Source organism: Mandrillus leucophaeus, unplaced genomic scaffold, assembly GCF_000951045.1.
Source record: "Mandrillus leucophaeus isolate KB7577 unplaced genomic scaffold, Mleu.le_1.0 Scaffold38, whole genome shotgun sequence".
Lineage (NCBI taxonomy): Eukaryota > Metazoa > Chordata > Mammalia > Primates > Cercopithecidae > Mandrillus > Mandrillus leucophaeus.
In genome coordinates, this window is record NW_012104031.1 from 576,588 (window position 1) to 601,549 (window position 24,962).

Consider the following 24,962-nt stretch of genomic DNA (forward strand, 5'->3'; position numbering starts at 1 on the left):
GTTTTCTTTCTTCTAAAATATAAGCCATATTAACTTATAGTATGAGAGAGACCTGTCTCTGGGAACATCAGGCCATTTGTTTCTGAGTTTATACAAGAGGATCAATTGTTCTTCGTAATGGATAACACACTTAGTAAGTTGAAATGTTTTATTTTAGGAAAGGTACTCTTAGATTTGTTTTAATGTTGTTTTCTGTATTAACAAATTAGTCACAATCAACTTTGATATAGCCATTGATTCTTCTTTCTAAGTCTGTATAAAAAGGATATTTTCTGGAAAAACCGCAAGAAAAATACAACTGCTTTTTCATTGCCCAGGTCAGTCACTCGCTACAGTCAGACTGCATTTAAATTAGACTGGCATCTAATACCTCTGAGTATTTACAAACATAATTAAAACTATACTCCTAGACCACCAGCTTTCAAAAAAGTTGGATCTGCTTGACTTGCAATAAATATGTACCAAACATGAATAATTTCTAAGCTGCTTATGAAGAGGTTTTAAAAATTACTAACATTTATTAAGCAGTTTCTGTGTCAGGCATATTGTGAGTGCTTTATACAAATTCGCTTAATTTTTTCAGAATTCCATTGAGGTAGGGTAGGTACTTTTAGAAATGCCATTTTACATGTGAAAAGTGAGGTTGGAAGAGCCTCAGTAACCTGCCCAGGGCCACACAGCTAGAAGGTGAGCCAGTGCTTCAGCCACGTTTCTCTTTCCAGCCAGATTCTCAGCACTCAGCTGTGCTGCTGTTGGTCACAGCTGGCTGACTGGACCAGGAAGAACCTTTTAGTGTCAGGCATGTGAATCACAGCACTTGGGACAGGTTACCAAGAACCATGATCACTTAATTTTTATATTTATACATGTACATTTGTATATACATAGAGAAGGTGCAGGCAAAACCATTTTACAGTTACTCTAACAGCCATTTGCTACTGCCAACAGTCTCAGGACTGATTCCTGTCTAAAGCTGGCAAGTTTACATTCTCCTTGTATCACTGCAGGATTTGCTCTGGACAGAAGCGGTAACTCCTGAACAAATTCTGCTTTCAGTCTACTACTGCACAGCTTGAATTGTTCAGTACGCCCAGCTTTTTGTGAAAGAAAAGGCCTTGCCATGGTATAAAGAGTTTTTTTCCCCCTATAAAAGATGTAATATTTTTGGCCGGGTGCAGTGGCTCACGCCTGTAATCCCAGCACTTTGGGAGGCCGAGGCGGGCAGATCATGAGGTCAGTGAGATAGAGACCACCCTGGCTAACATGGCGAAACCCTGTCTCTACTAAAAATACAAAAAATTAGCTGTGCGTGGTGGCATGTGCCTGTAGTCCCAGCTACTCGGGAGGCTGAGGCAGGAGAATCGCTTGAAACTGGGAGGCGGAGGTTGCAGTGAGCTGAGATCACGCCACTGCATTCCAGCCTGGGCGACAGAGTGAGACTCCGTCTCAAAAAAAAAAAAACAAAAAAGATGTATCATTTTCATTAGGTATTTTCAGAAATTCTTAGTGCTGTTTCTATATCTTTTATATGCTAGTCAGTGTCAGTAAAGAAAAATGGAACATCCATGTCCTTCTCCTGGGCGATTTCTGGACCAGTTAGCCTTGATTACTAGCAGTGGTATGCTGGTAAATGTTTAAACACTGGCTCTCTGGGATCTGTAGCTTTTGCCAGTGTCCATGCTAACACTCCCACCTGGCTGATTGCAGGCTACCAACATGCTATCACCAAGAGTGGGGTTGGACAAGGTGCACAGTAGCACACCATCATACATAGTAATTCCACCACACAGGTACCATGGACAGAAATTACCTCAAGAGCAGCAAGATAAAATTAGGAAGTGATATGCTTTGAATATTTATTACCTTTGTTTTAAATGTAATTGATTTAATTATAAGTTTGTATGATTTGATTTTTAATAATGGCTGCATTTAATAACCAGCTGTCAACATGAAAATTTTACAATCAGCTTTTCTAAGCTGGTATGAGCTAGCTTAGCATACCACTACATTAGTATACCAAAGAGAGCAAGATTCCACTTCTCCTTTTAGTGTCTGAGAATATAGATAAGCTATTGATGTCTGCAGCGGGAATTTAAGGGACTTTGGACTATTAAGTGAAAAGCACAAAAATCCTTTGAGCATGCCAGAGAATAACTTGCAGCTTGTTTTGCTTAAATTGAAATATATCTACATATAGCAATGATCGTGGAGCTTTACAATTTCAACCTATTTTTACAAACTTCAATGAAGAATGATCTCAAACCCAGAGTATGGTCCATGCATGAGGTGACAAATGGAGTGAAGCACGCGGCTGTCTCCTTCCTTCCCATCTGGGTATCTGGACAGCTCTTACCAACAGTCTGAACCAGGGAAGAAGGTAACTTGAGAAGCCAGGTAAATTTCTAATGATTTTGACCAGGTACCAGGACCCAATTTAATTTCCTCTACCCAACCAAGTTTTAGTGGAGAAGACTAACGGTCACTGAGAGCGCCTCCACCACCACCCAGCTTTCTGAAACAGTATGGTCGTGCTGGTGATCAAGAGGCTGAAAGTCTTCTCTTGCCTCCTTCACCCAGTTTTACCTCTGGTAGCACTCAGAGTTTTCCATTGCAATTGATCTGTCTTGGGTAGGAACTACAAAAGAAACACAAAACAAACAGGTAGCATGTTGCAGCAGCTCTGATGAGATGCAGCGATGATTCATTCTGAGAACTTACCCAGTCTGTTTGTTTCTCTGCCATTCTGTGGCTCTAGAGGGAGCAAAGTGAAAAGTCAGACCCCCTAGTTCTGGCGAACAGTTGGTGGAGGCAGTTTCCTGAGACTACTGTCTAGAGCTTGGGGAATGTGTCTGTCTCCCATGAGTAAGGAACCCATTAAGTGTTACTCATTTAATATTCAGTAAATATTAATTGAATGTAGGTCTTCAATGAAACTCTGCACTGTGGGAACCAGTACTGCTGTCTCAGAAGTGAGGCTCTAGTTAGTGCTGTTTTGGGGGCCACCTTTCCTTCTGGGCCTTTGTACTGAGTGTTTAGAGGATGGATATGTTAACCCACTGAGAGCAGATGGTGGATGCCTGTTCCTTTAGTCTTTTCATGATTATTTTGCTTTTTATAGAGAGGACAAAGTCTCTGCCTGGGCACCTTCTCTTTAAGAACTGGCTTTGCACACAGCCGATACAGTCCCTGGGCACTTTGAAAGCAGTGGGCAAAAGGGCAGGTAAGGGCTCAGGGTTATGAAAATAGCTTTGGGACTCCCCCTGCCTGGGGTCTCTAGAAGGGAGACTATTCTTAGGAGTTGTCTCTGCCCTGAAGGAGGCTTTCTTTGCTACTTGGCCTGAAGGACTTCTTTTTGAAAAAAAGATTTGGACTAGAATCAAAATCCTGAACTGCAAAGAGATGGCCAATTAGGCCGTTGGGCTGAGTTCCAGCCAAGGAGTCAGGCTCTGCCTTTCAGTGCCCTGAACAGGCTGGAAAGAGATTCTTGGCTCATGGTTCCGTGGTATGGTGGGATGCAGGAAGCCAAGTTCACAATCCATGCCCCTCTGCTAATGGAGAAACCATGAGTCAGCTGACCCAGCTCTCGCCTATCTTAAGAGTCCAGCGCAGACAATCGTATGGAAAGCAGGAAGAGGGGAAAAGGAAGCTGTAGAAAAATAAACATTTCCTTGCATTTTACTTGGAACAGAGCAGCGTTTCTGGCACGTTAAGATCCATAGCATGTCCCCTGTTTCCCCCCACCCCCCAACCCCGCTCTGTTTTCCTCCTCTTGTGTAGAAACAGATTCTTTCCTTACCTGATGGGAGTCCAGGGTGCATCCTGTGGAAAAACAGGAGCAAGATATAGAAGGTAAAAGCCAGGCAACCAAAGATCACGCCACAGACCAGGAAACTATAGCTGCCCTGAGCCTGGAATATCTGCCAAAGGGGAAAACACAGAGAGACAGACCATTAAAACTTCATGTGGAAGGCGTATTGGAGGAAGCAGCCTTCTCCATCCTTGGCTGGTTTTTCAGTCAAGTTGAGGCCTGTCACACCAACAGATGGAATCACGGGGAGGAGGGAGACCGTGGCCTTATTTCAAGTTATGTGTCTGGAGAAGGCAGAAGTCTTGCTCTAAGGCAGGGGCTGGACCTCGTGACCCCCTGCAGTCCCTTGGCAGCTCTGTGTTCTGGAACCTTCTGACAATCTCTATCATCACTGAAATTTCAGTCATACTAGGTACTTCTATACCCATAAGCCCTAACCAGAACTTTGCAAAGGATATATTGTTTTAATCTTTTATTATGAGACTTTAAAACATGTTAAAGTAGTATATGGAGCTCCAACGAACCCATCACTCAACTTTAGCAGTCAGCACCAGTTTCATCTGTGGCCTTGCGCTTCTTTTCTGCACTAGGTTACACTAAAGCAAGTCCCAGACATCATGTCATTTCAATGAGGAGGGTATGGTGAGATGTAGCTCTTTCTCTCCCTCCAGCAGGGCAAAAGAGGAGGAAAGGATAATTGAGTCACGATGAGGGAGATTTTGGAGGCTGAAAGATCTAGATGTGAGGTCGTCTCTGTCAGTTACTAGAAGTGTGATTCACCTAGGGCAAGTTGCTAAATTCATCCGAGTTTCCAAATCCTCTGTTGTAAAAAGGGGAATAATCTACATTATAGTATTCAATAAAAAGTAGATGTTAGGTTTTTTTTGTTTTTTTTTTTTCCCTGGTGAACAAATGAAACATGGGTAGATTTGAAGAGAACTGGAAGAGTTGGCCTTCTCGGTCAGGGCCGGAGTTGGGCAGGAAGCCGGGCCCTCTGCAGTGCGGCCAGAGGCTGTGAGAGGTGGAGTAGGGAGTGGTGGGTTCCGAAGGGACGGAAAAAGAACTCTGACTGCAGTTCCAACCCATCTCAGGCTCTGAGAGCTAAATAGCATTCCCACGGGCCACCTCTGGCTCCGCTCCCAGACATGGCTTGTGTTTGCTTTGGACTTTTCCATGCATCCGTTCACATCTCCAGATCCCACATATGGAGACTCAGCTCTCAGGGCTGGCTTGGAAACGGAAACAGGTAACGCCGGCACAGGGGCCCTGCTGGCTTTGCAGGAGACTCAGGAAAGGGACAGTTTGAGTTCAGAAGGCGGCTATTTGCATCTTCTCACCTGTCAGAGGAGTGCTCCCCAAATGCTCCCCTCGCCCTTAAAGGTCCCCACATACCGAACCAACCAGCATCTGTAGCACCATCTCGCCAACTCCTGCCCCTGTCACCAGCACTGTGGTTGCGCAGCCTAACAAAAAGAGAAGGTTAGGTTTGGTAAAGGCAAGTTAAGGAGACAGAAGTCAGTGTTACAATCCAGGTTACTGGCCAGGCGCAGTGGCGTGTGCATTTTGGGAGGCACATCCTAGCACTTTAGGAGTCAGAAGTGAGAGGATCTTTTGAGGCCAGGAGTTCAAGACCAGTCTGAGCAACATCACAAGACTTCGTCTCTACAAAAAGTAACTTTTTAAAAAATTAGCCAGGAATGGTGGTGTGCACCTGTAGTCCCAGCTACTTGGGAGGCTATGGTGGGAGGATCCCTTGAGCCCATGAGCTGGAGGCTACAGTGAGCCATGATCGCACCACTGCATTCCAGCCTGGGTGACAGAGTGAGACCCTCTCAAAAAAGGGGGAGAAAAAAAAAAAAAAAAGCAAACTTAGGTTGCTTCTGGGAAACCTCTGGAAGATGGCATGGTGGAAAGGACTACTTTGGATTTCTCAGACATGAGCCTATAACTTTGCTTTGGGAATGCCGAGGTCTTACTGTCATTTTGTCCCTTCCTTGTTCTGAAACCTTCAATTGCTCATCACTCTCTCAGGGTAGATCCCATCTTGCTTAGCCCTGGCATTCAGCACCATTCCCATTCTGACTGCTACCTACCTTTCTAGAAAGATTGCTTGATATCCTGAGACTCGCCCTCTGGTGCAGGCAGACTGGTGTCTTCGCTGTCCTGGCATTGCACTGACCAGCCATACGCTTTGATGAGTCTGGCAGCATGGCGCAGACCTTCAGAGCCCAAGCTTCAGAGTCAGATGGGTTCAAAGTCACATAGCCATGTGACCTTAAACAAGTTCCCTAACTTCTCTAGGCCTTGGTTTCCTTCTCGGTAAGATGGGCTTCACACATCCTTCCCAGAGTTACTGTGTGGGTAACTCTGATGTAAGACATGCCAAGAGCCCGGCATAGGACTGGCACACAGTAAACTCAAAACCAGCCCAACTCTCTGCCCAAGCCCTTCAGCACTGCCTTCAGGATGAAGGCCAAGGGCTTTCATGTGGTTGCAGGGCCCTTAGACTCTGCCCCTGCTGACGGCTCAGGCTTCTCTCTCCCCCTGCAACCCCCATACCCTCACCTCCAGGCCAACACACACCTTTACTCCCCACTGAACATTCCTCCTCCTCCTCTTTTCTGGTAAATTATCATTCACCTTTTTCTTTTTTTTTTTTTTTTTTTGAGACAGAGTCTTGCTCTGTCACCCAGGCTGGAGTATACAGTGCCTTAGCCTCCCAAGAAGCTGGGATTATAGGCATGCACCACCACACCTGGCTAAGTTTTGTATTTTTAGTAGAGATGGGGTTCCATCATGTTGGCCAGCTGGTTCCCATTCATCTTTTAGGTCCTAGTTTTGACTTCCATCAGTAATGTTCCTCCCTGGTCCCCAAGCCTGGATGGGTTGCTTCTCTGTGCTGTGCTATCACCCTGCACCTGCTCTCACCACACTGTGTTGACCAGCCAGCCCTCCCCACAAGGCTGGAAGCCCAGGAGAGGATGGCCATGCCTTGTCATATAGATCACTGGCATAAACCAGTGCTTGTTAGTAGCACAGCAGCTAACACATAGTAGACACTATTTTTTTTTTTTAATAAAATGGTTGTCATCATTGTCTACTCTGGACTTCACGTTCCTTCTAGCTCGTTCAGTCTCACTTATGTTCAGACTTGTCTCTGTGCCTTTGCTCTCATTCTGTTCACTGCCCCACCCTGCCCAGGAATGCCTTTCCATTTTCCTCTCTGCTTTTCTAGATTCTGGGCCAGCTCACATCCCATCCCCTCTATGAAGCTACTTTTATTTAAATCAACACTGCCCCCTCACTCCCTTCCCTGAATTCCAGTAGCACCCAACTGTCTGTTCCACTCATTTGTTTAAGAAACTGAGGACCACTGGGTTCTGTGCTAACCACTGAGGATGCTCAGGTGAATACTAAGAGTTAACAAGACATTGCGTGCCTGTGAGCCAGCTTCGATGCTAAGTCAAAAGCTTTACATTTTTTCTGATTCACAAAACAATCATAAAAGGCAGGTATTTGCATCCTTATTTTACAGATGAGAAAACTGAGGCTCAGAGAGGGGAAGGAAGTGAAACTGCACAAGGTCATAAAGCCAGTAACTCTGGAGGCAGGACGGCCAGGTGTGCAGTTGCCTGCACAGCCCATGCTCTTACCCTTGTCCCTTGCTGGGGTCATGTTGTCTAGGAGAAGAAGCAGATAACATAGGTACAAAAGTCTTGAGATGGGTAAAACATGAGAGACAGGGGCAACGTCAAAAGGCACAAAGGGGAGGCACACCTTTCCAGTGGGGATCAGAGGAGCTTCCTGGAGGGGGATGCTTCCTGGAGTTGGGTCTGGAAGGAAGAGCAGGCAGATAAAGGGGCGAGATGGAGCGGGGAGGACGTTCCGGGCAGAGGGTTCACCACGTGCCAAAGCAGGCAGGTACAGAACAGTTTTTGTGCTATCAGGGAATAGCATGTAATTTGTGGCTAGGTTGCAGGCTTCGAGGGGAAGCAGGGAGAGAGAAGGTTGGAGAGAAAGACGCTTCATAGGTAGATCTGGAGGTTGTGATCAGCTCTATTTTCTGGGTTTTTTGGGGAACACTTCACATATTTGCATGTCATCCTTGAACAGGGGCCATGCTAATCATCTCTGTGTTGGTCCAAGTTTAGTACATGTGCTGCTGAAGTAAGCACAGCCCTGTTTTACTGTGTGGAGGGTGGCTTAGTACATGGTCCTCACCTCTGGCTGCACATTAGAATCACCCAGCAGCTCTGGGTCAGTTGCATCAGACTCAGAGGTAAGGCCCAGTCACTGGGTTTTGGTACCAGAGCTCCAGGTGATTTTAACGTTCAGCCAGCTGGGTTAGATGGAGGCAAGACTGAAGACAAGGAGACAAGTCAAGACCCATCAAAGAAGGGATGGAGGTGATTAGAACTTGGAAAAAGCTGGGTACCATTAACTAGTCCAAGCAGGTCAATGAAGATAAAGCCCTTAAATTAGGCAGGGACAGTAAGAAATGAAGAGAATGGATTTGAGTGATCATTTGCAGGCGAATCAATCAATATCACTTTTTTTTTTTTTTTTTTTTTTTTTGAGACGGAGTCTTGCTCTGTCATCCAGGCTGGAGTGCAATCTCAGCTCTCTGCAACCTCCACCTCCCGGGTTCAAGCGATTCTCCTGCCTCAGCCTCCCAAGTAGCTGGGATTACAGGTGCCCGCCACCACGCCTAACTAATTTTTGTATTTTTAGTAGAGACGGGGTTTCACCATATTGGCCAGGCTGGTCCCAAATTCCTGACTTCAAGTGATCTTCACGCCTCAGCCTCCCAAAGTGCTGGGATTACAGGCGTGAGCCACCACACCCGGCCTCATTTATCATTATTAAGCTCTAACATTTGTTGATCACCTAAAACTCTTGAGTTTTGCTGTGTGACATGTGATAGCTACCTTATTTCATTACTTCATTTATTCCCTTGATTCTTGGAGACTGACGGGCGAGGGAGGAGTCTGAGGGCTCCTGGGCCCTCGCCCGTGGGAGCTGGGTGCGTGGCTGTCCTGTTGTTAGGACAAGCAGCAGGGAGAGGCTGTGTTTCCTTGGCCATGTCCTGTAGGGCCCAGCATGATGTCCTGAGTAGCAGAAAGACGGGTGAGTGAGGGGCTGCCTGGATGATGACTGGCTGATGCATTTTCTGCCCTCAGTTTTCACCATGGCCAGGATCTCTTCAGAGTCACGATGCAATGGAATTTATACCAGGTGTGCCCTGATTTGGGGGTGTTTCTCAGATGATGTATAGTACCCCCACTCAGAGGAGCCAGAAGCCAAAGAAACTCAGATGCACTTGAATCTCTAATTCACTGTCTCACAGGAATTGTCTTCTAAACTACAAATTAAACAGCGCAGAGAATGGTCTCAGAAGCTCAGAAGGGATCTGGGAGGAAATGAACTGCTAAGAGGGTTATTTTCAGTTACTTTCACTTACTGCTTTAAACTATGCTTCTATTGTTTGAGGTTTTAGCAGTGAGCACATACGACTTATATAATAAAAAAAAATTCCATTTTGAAAACAAAAAGTGTGCAGCTTTATCATAGAAAAGATTTTATTCCTAACGACTGATGGTGATGTTATGTGCTAAAATTATCTGGGGCTTATCCTTCGATTTCAAGGATCCAGGCTGTGGATGACAGCTGGGTGCAGCTCTAACTGCCCTGACTCTCCCTGTACACCAACTTCCCCCACTCCTCTCTAAAGAAATTGCTCATCTTTTTTTTTTTTTTTTTTTGAGACAGTCTCACTCTGTCGCCCAGGCTGGACTGCAGTGGCGCAATCTCAGCTCACTGCAACCTCCAGCTCAGCTCAACCTTCAGCTCACTGAACCCCTCCGGGGTTCACGCCATTCTCCTGCCTCAGCTTCCGAAGTACCTGGAACTACAGGCACCCACCACCACGCCCGGCTAATTTTTTTGTATTTTTAGTAGAGACGGGGTTTCACCGTGTTAGCCAGGATGGTCTCGATCTCCTGACCTGGTGATCCGCACGCCTTGGCCTCCCAAAGTGCTGGGATTACAGGCGTGAGTCACCACGCCCGGCCAGAAATTGCTCATCTTAATGCTGGTTTTCCAGCTTCTAGTGCGTCTCTGGTGATGTTCAAAACATAATTATTTTTAATTAACTCATTAAAAAAGAGATCTTTGCTATAGGCACTTGGGAGGCTAGGGAAAGGGGAGGGAGATTAGTAGAGAGAATTCGAGATTTCTGACATCAAAGAGGCTGTGTCACTCCTGAAACCAGATGTGGAGTCAGTGTTCTAATCCTCCATGTTTTTAACAACATCCACCACAGCCACGAGGCAGGCACGTACTGTTACTGAAAATTAGGTTACAAAATGCCTTTCCTATGCCATAACTTCTCCTGTGCATCTTTGCTTCTCTTTGAACTTGGCATTTCCAGCACATGCATATCGCACAAAATGTCAGCTGCAGGTCAGCAGACGTTACAATGGGCACAAAGCAGATAGAAAAAAGAAGCTTAACTGCTCTCTGTGGCCTGCAATCCCATCATTACGGGGATCATTTTGAATGGAGGGAGCCCAGCGGGTCAGAACGATCCCCGCTGTGAGCCTGCTCCCGCCAGAGTCAGGAGCGGGGCATTCATTTCTCCAGGGAGCTAGGGCAGCGTTCTCGCTGGGAGATGGTGCTGGCCTAGAAGAGCACAGAGAGGGCGCAGAGCGAGGCGACGGCGCCCAGCTAGAGCGCGCCTCCTGGCTCGGGCCCGGCCCTCACCTTTGTACTGCAGCGAGTCCTCGGTGTAGGCCAGCATGCTGGGGAAGGTGCTGCTGAGAAACAGGCCCAGGCTTGCCGTCCCCACGAACAGGAAGACGACGTTGTAGGAGAAAATAAGCAGCACCAGGAACGTCACCACCACGCCGACCTGTCGCGGCAGAGGTGGAGGCGGTTAGGAATTGCGAAAAGCCGAGCATCCGTGCTGAGGAACCGCCAGGAGTCGGCGTCTCTTGACTCGGCGTTTCCTCTCTGGCCCCAGGAGCCCAGCTGCGTGACCCGCGCGCCACCCCGTGGACCGGGCGGGAACCGCAGTGTTCCCGGGACCGTTCTGACATCCGGAAGCAAGCGTGGAAAGGAGACTCCGCCTAGACATCTCCCCACCTAGACATCTCCCCACCTAGACATCTCCCCACCTAGACATCTCCCCACCTAGACATCTCCCCACCTAGACATCTCCCCTAACAGCTACGGCACACCCTGCGTAAGCGTTTGGCGACTGAGGACTACCTGTCCCCAAGGTCTCATCTGTAACCACGGGAACTCCACCCAAGCCAGTTTCATCAGCTCTCTCTGCCCTGCCAGCCCTGGGGGTAGGAAAGTCCTCTGTTTCTTTGTGAGAAGCTGCTTCTCTTCTGAAAGCCAAGAGTGCACAGACAGGAAGCCATCAGATAGCAGGGAAAAAGGGATGGTGGCAGCAGGGTCCCATCCTCTGGGAATCCTAGCCAGCTTCCCAGGGAGAGGGTCAGTGGCTCAGCTTGGCACCCTCAGATTTGACTCAGATTCCCATGGCAGATGCTAACCTATGATTGGAGACCCAGAAATCTTTTTTCTTTTCTTACCTTTTTTTTTTTTTTTTTTTTGAGAGAGAGGGTCTCACTCTGTTGCCCAGGTTGGAGTACAGTGGTGCAATCTCAGCTCACTGCAGCCTCGACCTACTGGACTCAAGCGTTCCTCCCACCTCAGCCTCCTGAGTAGCTGAGACTACAGGCACGTGCCACCACGCCTGCTAATTTTCTGTATTTTTAGTAGAGAAAGGATTTTGACATGTTGCCCAGGCTGGTCTTGAACTCCTGGGCTCAAGCAATCCATCTGCTTCAGCTTCCCAAAGTGTGGGGATTACAAGCATGAGCCCCCATGCCCGGCCAAATCTTTCTAGTTCAGTCAAGGTCTCTGTCACTCAAGCATATTTTTGTTTATATAACCATATTTCTAAGTTCTTTAAACACGTTTTTATGTCTGCATTGAGTCACTTCTATGCAAGATGTATCTGGGAATAAACCCAGGCAGCACAAGATTTGGGGTCAGAAGACCCAGGTGGAAGTCCCGACGGTGTTTTTTTACAGCTGTGGAACCCGGAAGTAGTTGATTGCTCTGATTCTTAATTTCCTAATCTGCAAAATAGGAATAGTTACAAAAGCCACACTAAAGAGTGGTGGTGAAATAATATAAATGAAGGGGCTCTGTAAACTGTGGTGCATCAGACAAATATGAGTCCTTGTGTTTCTCTGTGGGCTTTTCTTAGACATCTCAGGAGATAAGGATCTTCTATAGCAGCCTATGGCTTTGAGGTAAAAATCTCCTGGATGAGGACATCTGTTTATTTAAAAAGTAAGTACGGACTATAGAGCTAGGCAAGAAATCTCATCCAGCTCCCAACCCCTCCACTTCTGGGCATGCAGAAAGGAAAAGACTTTCGGAGAGTTGGGAGCCGATCCTGGGAGAGTTGCTCCAATTGGAAAATCAAAGGCGGTGCTCCTAATCCTTGAGGCTTTTACACTCCTCTAGCAGCCCTTCGGTCTCTGCCACAGGATCTGTTAGGTGGAAGGTGTTCTCGAGGCTCAGAGGCCTTACCCAGACAGACTTCCTGCCCTGGGGAGGGATCAACCACAAAACAGTGGCTGAAAGAGAGAAACACCTTCCCTTCACAATGGAAATGGAAAGACAAAAGACTTCTTTCATGCAGTAAAAATATGAAAGTAATAGCCTATCTGTGGTTCCAAAGGTCATGTCTTTCTTTGGCATGGAACATGGTCCCTGAGATCCATTTGTTCTTGCTGTCCCCTCTGCTCACTCTCTCAATGTTGAGGTGGCCCAGGATTCTATTCTGGCTCTTCCATATCCACAGTGCCCTGCTTCACGTTTCACCTGCCTCTACAGCAGGCGTGCTTACATCTATCCCTCTAGCCATGAGCTGTGTCCAGGACTCCGGACTTGCACCTAAAGTTGCCCCTTGGATATAGTCAGTCCCTGGATGACTAACCATGTGGCCCAAACTGGACTTTTAATTTCCTCTGCCAATCCTGTGAGAGCATCCCAGTCATGCAGTTGCTCAAGTCCTGTGTCTAAGGTCCTTGATTCCTCCCACACCTGGGTCAGCAGCAAGTCCTGTCCATACCACCTCAAAAAACATGTTCAATCTTTGCACCGCTCCGGATCCATCCAGACTACCCGCAACCCAACCGCCTCCCTCTTGTGCCTGGACTACAATAACAGACAGTGCATGCTTGACTCTTGCCAGCTACAGTCTGTTCTTCCACATAGAGTACACTTTTAAAATGCAGTGCAAGAGGCTGGAGATGGTGGTTCCTGTCTAATTCTACCACTTCGGTAGGCTGAGGCAGGAAGGATCGCTTGAGCCCAGGAGTTCGAGACCAGCCTGGGCAACATAGTGAGACCCTGTCTCTATAAAAAATAAATAAATAAATAAATTTTAAAAATGCAATGCAAGCTATGTTAGATGGAAATGTGAAACATCATGGGACGCTTGTATAAGTGCCGTTTACTTCATAGCATGAATAAATGTATCTGTGAGATGCAAAAAAATAAAAATAAAATGCAATACAGACCTTTTTAAAACCTTCTATTGGCTTCCTACCCACTTAGAATAAAATTCAAAGCCCGGCTTACAAAACTCTGAGGATGTAGCCCCTGTCTACTTCCCATCCTCATCTCTTTCTGCTCCCCATCCCCCACCCTGCCTACCATGCTCCCCCGAAGTTAGCCTCCTACCCGCTAACCCAGGCCTTTGAACATGGGCCTTTGAACCTCAGCCAGGCCTGCTCACCTCCTGCCTTCAGGGGCTGGCACCTTCTTGATATTCAGTGTTCAACTTAGGAGCCTGGGACAGATGCCGGGGTTTGGAAGCCGCCACTCCTGCTCCTCTTCCTCCACCTGGCTATCCCATGTACAAACTACATGCATTTCCAGCCAAGCCTCAAAGACTGTCACCCTGAAAATCCCCAGATTTGGGGACATTTTACACCCAAGTCTTATTTTAGCCTTGATGATAGAAGACTAAATACAACCAGGGCGAACTATCAGCTCCACCAACTCTCTTCCCACGCGGTGTGGCCCCTGCCTCAGCCAGTGACTCAGTCTGGCACTGAGCCTGCATCCCCACTGCCTACACCCCCTCATCCTCCATCTGTGCCAGGGCACACTGCCCTCCTCTGGCCGGCCATAAGTTCTCTGAAAGTAAGAACCTTGTCTTCCAGAACTTGGCGGCCTGCAGTTTGCAGCAAGGCTTTGCACACAGCACAAACATACTAAGTCAGGAAGTAGCTGTTGAGCTCCAGGAGAACGCTAAGAACAGGTGGCCATTAATGTAACCTAGAGAGGAATACTCAGAAATAGTCACAGTGAATATGACACAGGCACTTCGCATCTACACGGGAGAGGCTTGCTCAGGGCCACTCAGCTGCAGTTCCCAAACAGGGTGCCCACAAAAGCACCTGGAAAGCTTCCAAAACAACCCAGAGGCCCAGGCTCCTCTCCACACCTCCTAAATTAGAATCTCTGGGGTACAGGGTCCATGATCCTATTTTCTCTCTCTCTCTTTTTTTTTTTTTTTTGAGATGAAGTCTCGCTCTGTCACCAGGCTGGAGTGCATTAGCGCCATCTCGGCTCACTGCAACCTCCACCTGTTGGGTTCAAGCGATTCTCCTACCTCAGCCTCCTGAGTAGCTGGGATTACAGGCACACACCACCACACCCGGCTAATTTTTGTATTTTTAGTAGAGATGGGGTATCACCATGTTGGTCAGGCTGGTCTTGAACTCCTGACCTCGTGATCCGCCCGCCTCGGCCTCCCAGAGTTCTGGGATTATAGGTGTGAGCCACTGCACCTGGCCTTTTCATGATCCTATTTTCAAAAAGCAGCTCCAGTGAATCTAATGTATTTGGGAGTCACTTGTTCTAGGACAGTGTTTTCCTAAGCTTGCTGGATGATGTAATTCCCATGGGGCATTTGTTTAATACATAGATTGCTATGCCTCCTCCTGGACATTCGGATTTAGTCAGTCTGGGTTGGGCCCAGGAACCTGATTTTCCTTTCTAAAACCCAGCACCCCAGGTGAGTATCTATGGGCAATGCCTAACACATGTGGATGCTTCAGACCTTTATTTTCCCAAACTCAGATTTCCACCCACTCTCCTCTGTCTTAGCAATTGGCCTTGTGTCTGACCCAGACAAGGAAGCCAGGGCTGGTCACCATGTCTGTGCCCTTCTTCTTCTGGAACCTTTCCCCTTTGACATCATTTTGCCCCAGCTCCATGGACAGGGGCCTTCCTCCTTGCTGAGCTTAGCGCTTCCTCCACTCCCACTCTCCATCCCACCTCCCCTCTCTCAGGGCCTTCCTCATTCAGTTACTCTCCCACAATGGTATTTTCACAGACCCCTCTTCCTAATAGGTGTCCTCCCTGTATCCTCTACTATAAACAGGCCCATGTCACCCCAAGTCCTGCAGAACACAACTCCCTTCAACTCAAAAATATTGACAAAGAGAAATGCAAATTCCTCCACTGCTCATCTCCCTCTCACCCTCAACCTCCTGAGTTTGGGTTTAGCCACCCACCTCCCATCTACATTGAACTGAAATTTCTCTCTTGAGGGTCAACTGGCACAAGGTCAAATCCAAAGGCCTTTCTCAGGGATCATGATCTTTGTCTCTGAAACTGCAACATTATGTCCAAACCCCTTATCTGCTAGAAATTCAACAAAGGAAATGCTTTCTTTCCTGGGCTTAGTACCCTCATTGGGCTACTTGGAAAGGTAGTGAGTTGCAGTTACTAGAGGTGTTTAAGCAGACAGCGGACCCCTTGGAAGGGATGTTATAGAGGTGGCTCAGCCTGATGGGAGGTTGGACTAGACGATTTGGCAGGAGTCTGTAATGTGGACCCCTGTGTCATGGATGGTGATGTGGATGGACACCAAGGCAAGAGTCTTAACCCACTGCTCAGGTCCAGACCTCCTGCCTCCCAGGCAGATCGGTTCCTTGAAGGCCATCCTCCATGCCCTTCTGCCTACTTAAGAATCACCTAGGGCTGGGTAGAGTGGCTTACTCCTGTAATCCCAGCACTTTGGGAGGCCAAGGCGGGTGGATCACTTGAGAGGTCAGGAGTTCAAGACCAGTCTGGCCAACATGGTGAAACCCCATCACCACTAAAACTACAAAAATTAGCCAGGCATGGTGGTAGGCTCCTGTAATCCCAGCTACTTGGGAGGCTGAGGCAGGAGAATCACTTGAACCTGGGAGACAGAGGTTGCAGTCAGCTGAGATTACACCACTGAGCTCTAGTCTGGGTGACAGAGTGAGACCCTATCTCAAAAAAAAAAAAAAAAAAATCCCCTAGGAGAGCTACAGAATGCAAATCCCCAGGCCCCAGCCCAAGGTGGTGACTCCAAAGGCTGCAGGATCCCTGGCCTCCATAGCTTTCCACTGACTGGAGGGCTCTAAGCAGCTGGGCACCAAGGTAAACCCAGGAGGACCAGGGCCAGCACTGGCTTTCCTCATCCTCGTGGCCGGTTGTCGGCTGGGAGGGGCTCCACACACTGCAGCCAGCACCTCCTACAGACCTTTCCTTTTATGTTTTAATGGTATAAGATCACAGGCCTAGAGAGGGGAAGAGACTTTTCATGGTCACACAGGTAGGCTCCACCTCCCAGGCTCCCACCCCTTCCTCGTCATCCTCTCTCTCCTGTCTTCCCTCTACTCCTGAGTTCCCATCCTGCTGGCAGAGTGCAGGCCTCGGGTAGGGCCAGGAGGGGAAGTGAGAGGAGGCTATTCAGCTGCTTACCACGTTGATGAAAACCATGGTGGCCGGCTTCATTCTTGAGGAGATGGGAATGGAGAGGAGCCGGCCCAGTGTGATGAAGCCCCAGAAGAGGCTGGGGAGGTAGCCGGCCACCTTGTGTCCCACAGACAGGGGCTTCTCCACAGCATAGCTGTACACGAAGGCGGAATAGGCACCCTGTGGAGAGACCGGGTGCCGCTGAGCACACCTGCAGCCCAGCCAGACGACGACCCTCACAAAGGGAGCCCAGGCTGGGCACGTGTGGTGAGGGCAGAGGGAGGACTGCCTGTTCCCGCTCCCAGAGGCTCAGCCAGTGCTGAGCTTTAAGCCAAGGCCACAGAGCACACTTTGCCAAAGTTGAGGACAGAACCCGGGGTGCCTTAGCTTACAGACTGCACCGCGGAGACCTAGGGGTTCCAGAGAGGTGGCTCTGGATCTCCATGGGAGTGCCCGCAGGGCCTGGGCAGACAGGCACTGCTCCCCACTTCAACCAGAGTAGAACACCACTTTAAAAAAAAAAAAAAGGTGGGTGCAAGCATCTGGTTTTACAGATGAGAAAGTAGACAGAAGTGACTTGCCCAAGGTCACACCAAGTGCTAGATGCCAACCAGTACTGGCACGAGTACTTTCCATCAGGTCATCTAAGTTCTGAGGGCTTTTTTCTCTGGAGAGGCCATCATATGGCAATCAGTTGGTCAGCCATTTACGACTGCCCTAATATAATCCTAAGAAATTTCTGGAAAAAGGTGCTGACTAACGTAACAGAGGTCACTAGTGGAATGAACAGCTGGGCCTAAATTCCACCTGAAGCTTGTTTACAACACTGGCTCAAGACACCCAGGTTTGTAATGTATTCCAGGAAGCAAAGTGCCCTAGAGTTTATATAGCATGACCTCTAATTGGGGAATAGGGCACCACCCTTTTAAAAAATGCAGGTAGCCTGTCCTTGACAACAAACCAGTTAGGCCCCTACCTATAGCACTAACAAAAATAAAACAAAAATAAAAAACAATTGGCCAAGACAGAAGCCTATAGTACCAACGCGCTGTGACTGATTCTGGAGACAGTCTCCCTAGGGCTTTAGATTAAATTTTTGAATCAACTGTACTCCAGGAGAGGTCTCCAGGAAACCTTCATGTTCCTCTCTTTCTCTTGCCTTTCCCAGACTGGAGTCTTGGGGTGAAGGGTCCCCCAATAGGGGGCGCCCTCTGAGGCAGGCTCACCGTCAACCCATCCGTCATGAACAGGACCAGGGCGGCCGTGATGTGGATGGCAAAGAAGGAATAAGGGGCTCCTCTGAGGTTCTTCCTTTGGCAGCAGCTGAACAGGTCCTCATGCCCTGCAGGAGGCACAGGAAAAACAGGGGTGAGTCTCAGCTTCTGCTCCCTCCCTCTGCACATCCCAGGGCCGTGGCTGGCAGTCAGAAGAGCCCTGCAGGATGGGGCCCACTTACTACCTCCACTTTCACCACCTTTCTGTTAGGGACAACCCCTGTCCATCTCCCAGTCTGGGTGGAAGCAAGGCTCAGAGAGGTCAGGTGACTTGCCCAACATAACAAAAGGCAAAGCTGAGCAGAATGGAGGGTGGAGCCAGAAGTTTGCCTTCCTCATTCTCTTGGCCAGGTTGCACCATTAAAAAAAAAAAACAAAAAAAAACAAAAAAAAAACAAAGACTATCACCTGTGGCCAGGCATGGTGGCTCACACCTGTAATCCCAGCACTTTGGGAGGCTGAGGCAGATGGATCACCTGAGGTCAGGAGTTCGAGACCAGCCTGGCCAACGAGGTGAAACTCCGTCTCTACTTTAAAAATACAAAAATTAGCCAGGTGTGGTGATGTGCGACTGTAATCCCTGCTATTTGGGAGGCTGAGGCAGGAGAATCGCTTGAACCTGGGAGGCGGAGGTTGCAGTGAGCCAAGATCACACCACTATACTCCAGCCTGGGTGACGAGAGTGAAACTCTGTCTCAAAAAAAAAAAAAAAAAAATCACCTGTGATCTAGATTCCTTCTCTCTGGGAGAGGGGTTACCAAGGAAGCCTCAACATGAGGCTGTGAGGATGCAAATTCATCTTAGCCCCTACCTGGGTGTGACTGAAACTTTGGGGGCAGTGAGGAGGCATCTTCCTTCTCAGGAGGCTGTGTCTCCAAGGCAAGCTCATCAGCAGACAGAAGCAGGGGCCTCCTCTGGGGGCAGCAGGTCAGCAGCCGCTCCTTGGACAGCAGCATCAGCACAGCCATGGGCACTGGAAGCTGGGGAGCAGGCAGAGGGTCAGGAGAAGGCTCCCCCTTCCCACGCCTGACCTCTGCACACACTGCATGTGCATAGTCCTGGGACAAGACAGCTCTTTTCCAAGGGTGCCCAGCTAAGAGCTGAGCCATCCCTACCTAAGAAGCCAGGTGCCTTGACCAAGGTAGGAGTGGGGAGGCTTGGTGTAATTCCTGCCTGATCAACATACTCACTGCCCTGAAAAGACAGGTATTTGTCACATGCAAAGCTTAGACTCAAACTCTCTGCCGGCCCAGGAGAGGTGCTGGGGGTGAGCCTGCCGGAGCAACACACCTCACTCTCCTTCATGCTGGTGGGTCACATGATGCTTTACAAAGCAGCTTTGCTTTTGGGCATCACATCTCCACAAAATATGCTGGGGGATGTTATCACTTCGTCATAAACTGTTAGAACTGGAAGAGATCCGAGGGATAAACTAGAGACTGAGAGACTGCCCTGGTCACACAGTGGACTCAGGGCAAAGCCAGAACAGAGCCTGGCATCCTGATTCTTCCAGCGCTGTCTCCACCTGAGGAGCCGCCTTGGTGATGTGTATCCTAGCAGGGCACAGAGGCTCTCCTCAGGGGCTTGAAAACAAAAACGTGGTCTCCTTTTGATTGAAAAATGCATGTTTACAAGCAGCCCACACACATAAGCCCAATGTTCGTCTGCTGCTATTTGTGCTAAATCAGAACTCCTTCAGAGCAGTGGGAAATGGCTCCTGCTTCTGAAGTTGCCTGGGGAAGCCTCCACCACCTCCCTCAGAGGCCCCTGCCTGTGTCTCACCACCCTGGCTGCCAGGAAGTACCACTTCAAGTCTAACTACTGTCCTTCCTGCTGCAGCTTCAGCCCAGTTCCTTTTGCTTAGGAAAGAGAAGCAGCCCAGGGAGCTGCGGATGTGTCCTAGAGGCTGGTGAGAACGCCCAGCTACTGGGGTCTGCCCGGCCCATGGGAGAGGCCGGCAGGGTAGAGATGGAAGACCGGCAGACTGCCAGCCGTTGTCTGGTGCTGTTCTCGGGGAGCCCTTCCCTGCCCCTGGAGGCAGGCTGGCTCTCACCAGTATTTCCCAAAGTCACCTAACAGGAGTGAAAGACAAAAACCACCCCTGTGTTGGCACCTCCCTATGGTGACCTTGGGAGCCTTTCTGCACACTCAAAAAGACGTCAAGGTCAGATGTGGCCCCTGGCAGTCAGGCCTGAGTGGGGAGAGAACAGCCCCTGCTGAGCCCTAATGGGGGAGACACAGCCCTCCCTCCAGTGTGAGGGGGGAAACAGGAAACCCACGCACAGAGGCCTGTAGTGGCAGAGTGCCTGAGTGAAGGCCAAGGGGAAACAGCTGTACAAGAGGCGTGATCACTCAGGTGGGGCTTTCCAGGGAGGTGGGTGCTGGGAAGGGCTTCACAGAGGATTGGCTGGCATTGCTGGCAGGAACACGCCTGATGTTATAAGAATTCCATTCAGGGAAGGCAGCCCCACCTTAAGTCAGAGAAGGACAGGTGGGGTGTGCATGTGTGTGTGTGTGTGTGCACACCCTCCTGAGTATATGCACAGCCCCATCTTCCTCTGTGCTGGACTGTTTATTTTCAGACACAAACCAACAGAAAAAGTCCGGAAATCCTGCAGCAAACAAAGTCCCTCCAGTCTGCACCTCGTGGGGCAAGAGAGAACAAACCTCGGGCTTAAGCCGGACCTTCCGGCTTCCTGGTCTGGGAGTCCCAGCCTAGAGGTTCTACTGACACTGCTCCTTCCCTTCGCAGGTCCCTCCTGGAAGGACTGGATGGGCATGGGCTGGAAAGGGAAGGAGCAGAGGGAGAGGGTGCGTTTATGAGAGCCCCTAGGGGAGATTCCGACCAGGGAAAGGAAATCTACAAAGGAAAGGAAGGAAAAGGACTGGTGATGAGGGGGCAGCCAGTAGATGGTCTATGCTGAGGGTCAGGGCTTCCAACCGGGCTCAGCTCCCTACCAGTCCCTTGTCAGGGCTTTGAGTTGGTGATGGCATGACACCCCCCGCCGCCCTGCTGCTCACTGGAATGGTGGTCTCAAAGGCTCCCTTTAGTGCTATGTGTGTGGCATATTCTGAGGCTCAGCAGCAGCTGGGCCACTGCTCTAGTGCCTGAGTCCAGCCTACCTGCCCCAGGAGAGCTGAGAAGTCCACCCACTGCAAAGAGAGGCTCTAAGCCACCATGACAAGCAGCACGGTGCCTCCACCCCACAGCCAGGACAGTGGCCACTGGAGTCTTCCCACCCCCAGCCCAGGAGCCAGGGCTTCTCTGGTGTTCCCGACAGTCCTCCCCAAGCCAGGCGGATGTGGGTAGAGGGTCTCCCCACCTGACACTCTGGCTCCAGTATGGGTTAACATGAGAGATCCCAACTTGGGTCTGCAGAGCACCAGAGGAGGTTTCCAGCCAGAGGCCTGAGTCAGTGCTCACTTGGCAGGGGTGTACAAAGCGGGCCTCGGTATCTGACGCAGTCATGGAGTGAAGTGGTCTCTCACTGTTCCCACCACAGGCTGCCTTGGCAGGCAGGGCCCTTCAGAGGCCATCTTGTCTGTCCCCTAGCCTCCACAGGAGCCCCTGACAGCAGGGTACAAGAGAATCCCACCGTCGATGAAAAGCCCCAGAGAAAAACCTGCCACTTCCTGCCAGGGTCTGTCCAGGGCCCACTTTATCTGGCCTTGGAGAAAAAAACTAGTTTCCCACAGAGCCTCCGATAATTCAACAGTTGACCCTGATTTTCACTGCACTCAGCCTGCTCATTGTTTTACCTTCCTCGAGAACTGCAATCACAGGTGGAGTAGTGTGGGGGATCCCGGGGAGGATTAGTCCTCCCATCCTCCTGCCTCTGGGATGCACACCTCAGCCCCAGCACACTCTCAGCATCTGAAGAATCTGCACTGGGTGTGGGGTGGACTGGGATGTGTGGACTGACCACTAGCTCCCTACCCGGCCCGCCCCAGGGACACTCACATTGATGAGGGCCATGATCCAGAAGGCATAGGACACTCGGGTCCCTGCCCCGTCCTTTGGAGTCAGCCCCGGGAACGTCTGGTTGGACCATGGCTTGGCCTCTACGTGGTGCTGGGCCAGCACCCTGGAGACATGGAACAGGTGGCCTCGGGAGGTGGTGTTGGCTGTGCTATTGGCAGGCAAGCAGTTGGCCTCAGACAGGAAAGGGTCAGCAATAAGGGGGCTCAGCAGAGCGCCAAAGCCCACGAAGAAATGGAGCACCTGGGGACAGAGGAGAGGTGGCGGGTGGGGACGTGGCTCAGTCTTCAGGCCAGGGAAGCAGTGGCCTGGCCTCCAGCCCAGAGTACCCACACTGAGCCTCCTCCCCCAATTCCACCCTCTGCCCCATCTGGGGGCTACTGCCCAGCCCTGGAGTAGGGAGCCATGGGGGTAGGAAGCAGGAAAGGTGAGGAGAGGTGAGGAGTGACACTCCTCTCTCAACCACGCTGCCGGCCTGGGATGACTCGGGTGACAGTGCCCAGTTCCCTCCCCATCTCTGTCAATCTCCAGCTGGGACTGATCCCCATGGTAGCATCCACCAGCTAACACCCTACAGGGAAGGGGGCACAAAAAGGGAAAGACTGGCTGAATCCCAGGCACAAAAAGGGAAGGACTGGCTGAATCCTGGGGGGAGAAGGAAGAAGAAAGGAGAGAGAGGGAAGGAGCGGAAGGAGAGGGGAGGCAAGCCCTGAGTCATACCCTCTTTCCAGTTCACAAAGAGTTTTCTTTCCTGAGCGCTGAGGCTCCTGGGACACCCTGCAGTGAGGGCAGGGATCACTGCTCTGCTTTAGAGATGGGAGTCCAGAACTTACTAACCCTGCTGGTAAGTGGCTCCCTGGGGGAGGAGGCTGAGAGAGACTGAGGGGGCCTAGGGAGCTCCCACACCCTCCCCAGCTCCCAGTCCTGTGCCTGCTGGCAGGGCTCACCTGGAGGAAGACGGCTGAGTCCTTCTGGTACATCCTCACCAGCTGCATGTTGGCCACGGTGTCGATGCAGCCCATGGCCAAGCCCGCCAGCGCCATAACTGAGGCCAGCACCTTCACATCGTGGCAGAAGGGAATGACGGCAAACACCAGGGAGATGGCCAGAGAGGAGGTGAACAGGGCCCATAGGGACTGGGCCAGGCTGCAGGAGGGAAGGGTGATGTCAGGGGAGGGTGCTGGAAGCATCCCCTCCCGCTTCTCCTCCATTCACTGGGTGGTCTGGGCAGCCAAGACATTTCTCCCCCTCTGGCAGAAAAGGAAGAGAGCTGAGGAAGAAGCTGCTCACTTATTAGCTGTGGGCAAGTTGTCAACGTCTGCTCAGATAACAATCTACCTCACAAGGTGGCTGCAGGACACTTCACAAAGCTTAGCCACTATTATTCTACTGACAAACAATTGTATGTTATTTCCTTAAATCCTAAATGGTTTACTTAAAAGCAATTAAATGCAAAAATATTTCCCACCCTTTTCAGGGAACCTGCTTTGAGCATCCAAGAGACCTGTGCCACAGGCATGCAACTGCAGGTGGGACCTGATGGAACCTGAGCCCAGAAGTCCCTAAGCTGGGCATTTCCTCCTGTGCAGGCATTGGCACTGGCTGCCCTGTGCCCTCCCCACACAGGAATGGTGAGGCAGCCACTACTTCACAGGCACCCGGCCTGAGCCACCCGCACCAGCGCCCACAGCCCAGGTATTCAGGTGATTTTGTGACTCCTGTAGCAGGCAGAGGTCTCAGGCTCCGTACCTGGCAAATGTGCAGAAGTGGGGAAAGGAGGCGCTGCGGCCATCCCCACTGAGAGGTGACTGTGTTGATCTTCCCCTTCTTCAGATAATAGAAATGCCCACAGGAGGCAGGGGGAGGGCCTGCTACCCTACCAGTGAATGAATGAATGAGTGAATGAATGGATGGAGTGTCTCAGGCTCTGTCAAGGTCTTTTTAGGACACTCTGCCCAATAACCAGACTCTCAGAGAAAGGATTAAGACTTGTATTTTCTGAGACCAGTCTGAAAGTCTAATGTCAGAGAGGAGAGATTGGGCAGCAGGAAGGTTCTGGAGGTTGTAGAGGAACTTTCTCAGATTATGAAAAGTGAGAGAGCCCCTGCATCAGCCTCCACTGTGGCTGCTGGACCTGGAAAGGTGGGAGCTGAGAGACGGAGGGGGAAAGGCCTCTCGGAGTTTCACACTGAAAAAAAAAAGGGGAGGGCCTCAGGCTGTCTTTCCAGAGCTTCTACCCCGACCCCCTTGGCTCTTGGCCTTGGTCCTCAGCCATCTCATCTTGCCCCATCTTTGATTAAATCCTCTATCAGAACGGCTCTGCTGATAGCAGCAGTTCGTTATTTTCTCTTTTCTTGTTTCCAGGCTGATCTGCTGGGGAGATTACCGATCATGACAGTCATGACCCCAGTGTGTTCCCAACTCAGAACTCATGGGGGAGGGGAAGGGGACCAACCTCAAGGCCAGCTGTTAGAAGGAGATGGAGGGAGAGTGCGTCATGGGGAGACAATGCTAACACACACCATGGGGCTGATGAAACAGCAGGCTGCTCATCATAGTTCTCTCTCTTTCCCCTCCCTTTCCCTGGACAAGACAGACTAGGCAGCCTCCTGGGTGGCCTGACTTCAGGGATAGCAAGAGGGTCACCTGTCTGCACTCTCAGAGGTCCCCCCACTGGCGCCGGTACCAGGACACGACATTTCTACCACCTCACTTTGCGGTAAGCAGGGATGCCCCAAGGCAAGTGCAAAAACTCTCTTGAAGAACTAGCCCATTATCATTATTGCCTTTCAGTCCTGCAGGGAAGTGGTGAAATCATGCATCCTGCAGCAAAGTCCTGAGGGGAACGGGATCTGGGATCAGTAAACTGACATGGGCAGGGGCTGCGCAGAGGTATGGGAAAGGAAACCAGGATAACAGCGAGTGCTACTGTGGTCTGCTGACAACTGCTAACGTTTGTCATTTGGTGCATATGACAAGGCTGTGAGGCAGGCTTTGTCGTTGTGCCTATTTGACCCATGAGTAAACTTGGGCTGAGAAAGGCTAAGATAGCAGCAGACAGAGCCTGAAC

General features: G+C 50.1%; 1 protein-coding gene across 2 annotated transcripts; it reads right to left on the bottom strand.

Moving 5' to 3' along the window:
• Positions 1 to 134: 134 nt before the first annotated feature.
• Positions 135 to 23,223, bottom strand: MFSD4 (major facilitator superfamily domain containing 4). Of its 2 annotated transcripts, XM_011990402.1 has the most exons (9): positions 22,840 to 23,223; positions 21,875 to 22,135; positions 18,725 to 18,893; positions 17,866 to 17,981; positions 16,646 to 16,819; positions 10,571 to 10,718; positions 5,201 to 5,271; positions 3,797 to 3,917; positions 135 to 2,635 (listed from the first exon to the last, which is right to left on the bottom strand). In XM_011990402.1, the coding sequence occupies exons 1-9, from the start codon at positions 23,101 to 23,103 to the stop codon at positions 2,580 to 2,582; spliced, it is 1,380 nt and encodes a 459-aa protein (XP_011845792.1). In that variant the 5' UTR covers positions 23,104 to 23,223; the 3' UTR covers positions 135 to 2,579. The 2 variants fall into 2 exon arrangements, with proteins under 2 accessions (XP_011845792.1, XP_011845793.1); XM_011990403.1 differs by lacking the exon at positions 21,875 to 22,135 and having other exon boundaries at positions 1,897 to 2,635; positions 22,840 to 23,202.
• Positions 23,224 to 24,962: the final 1,739 nt, after the last annotated feature.

Excerpts from the sequence above, each read along its gene's own strand:
- MFSD4 (XM_011990402.1), bottom strand. The coding sequence starts at position 23,103 with ATGGAGGAGAAGCGGGAGGGGATGCTTCCAGCACCCTCCCCTGACATC. Across the intron at positions 3,918-5,200 it reads TACAGATGCTGGTTGGTTCG|ATATTCCAGGCTCAGGGCAG; the intron begins GTATGTGGGGAC and ends CCCCTTTGGCAG. Across the intron at positions 2,636-3,796 it reads GCACCCTGGACTCCCATCAG|TTCCTACCCAAGACAGATCA; the intron begins GTAAGGAAAGAA and ends TTTCTTTTGTAG.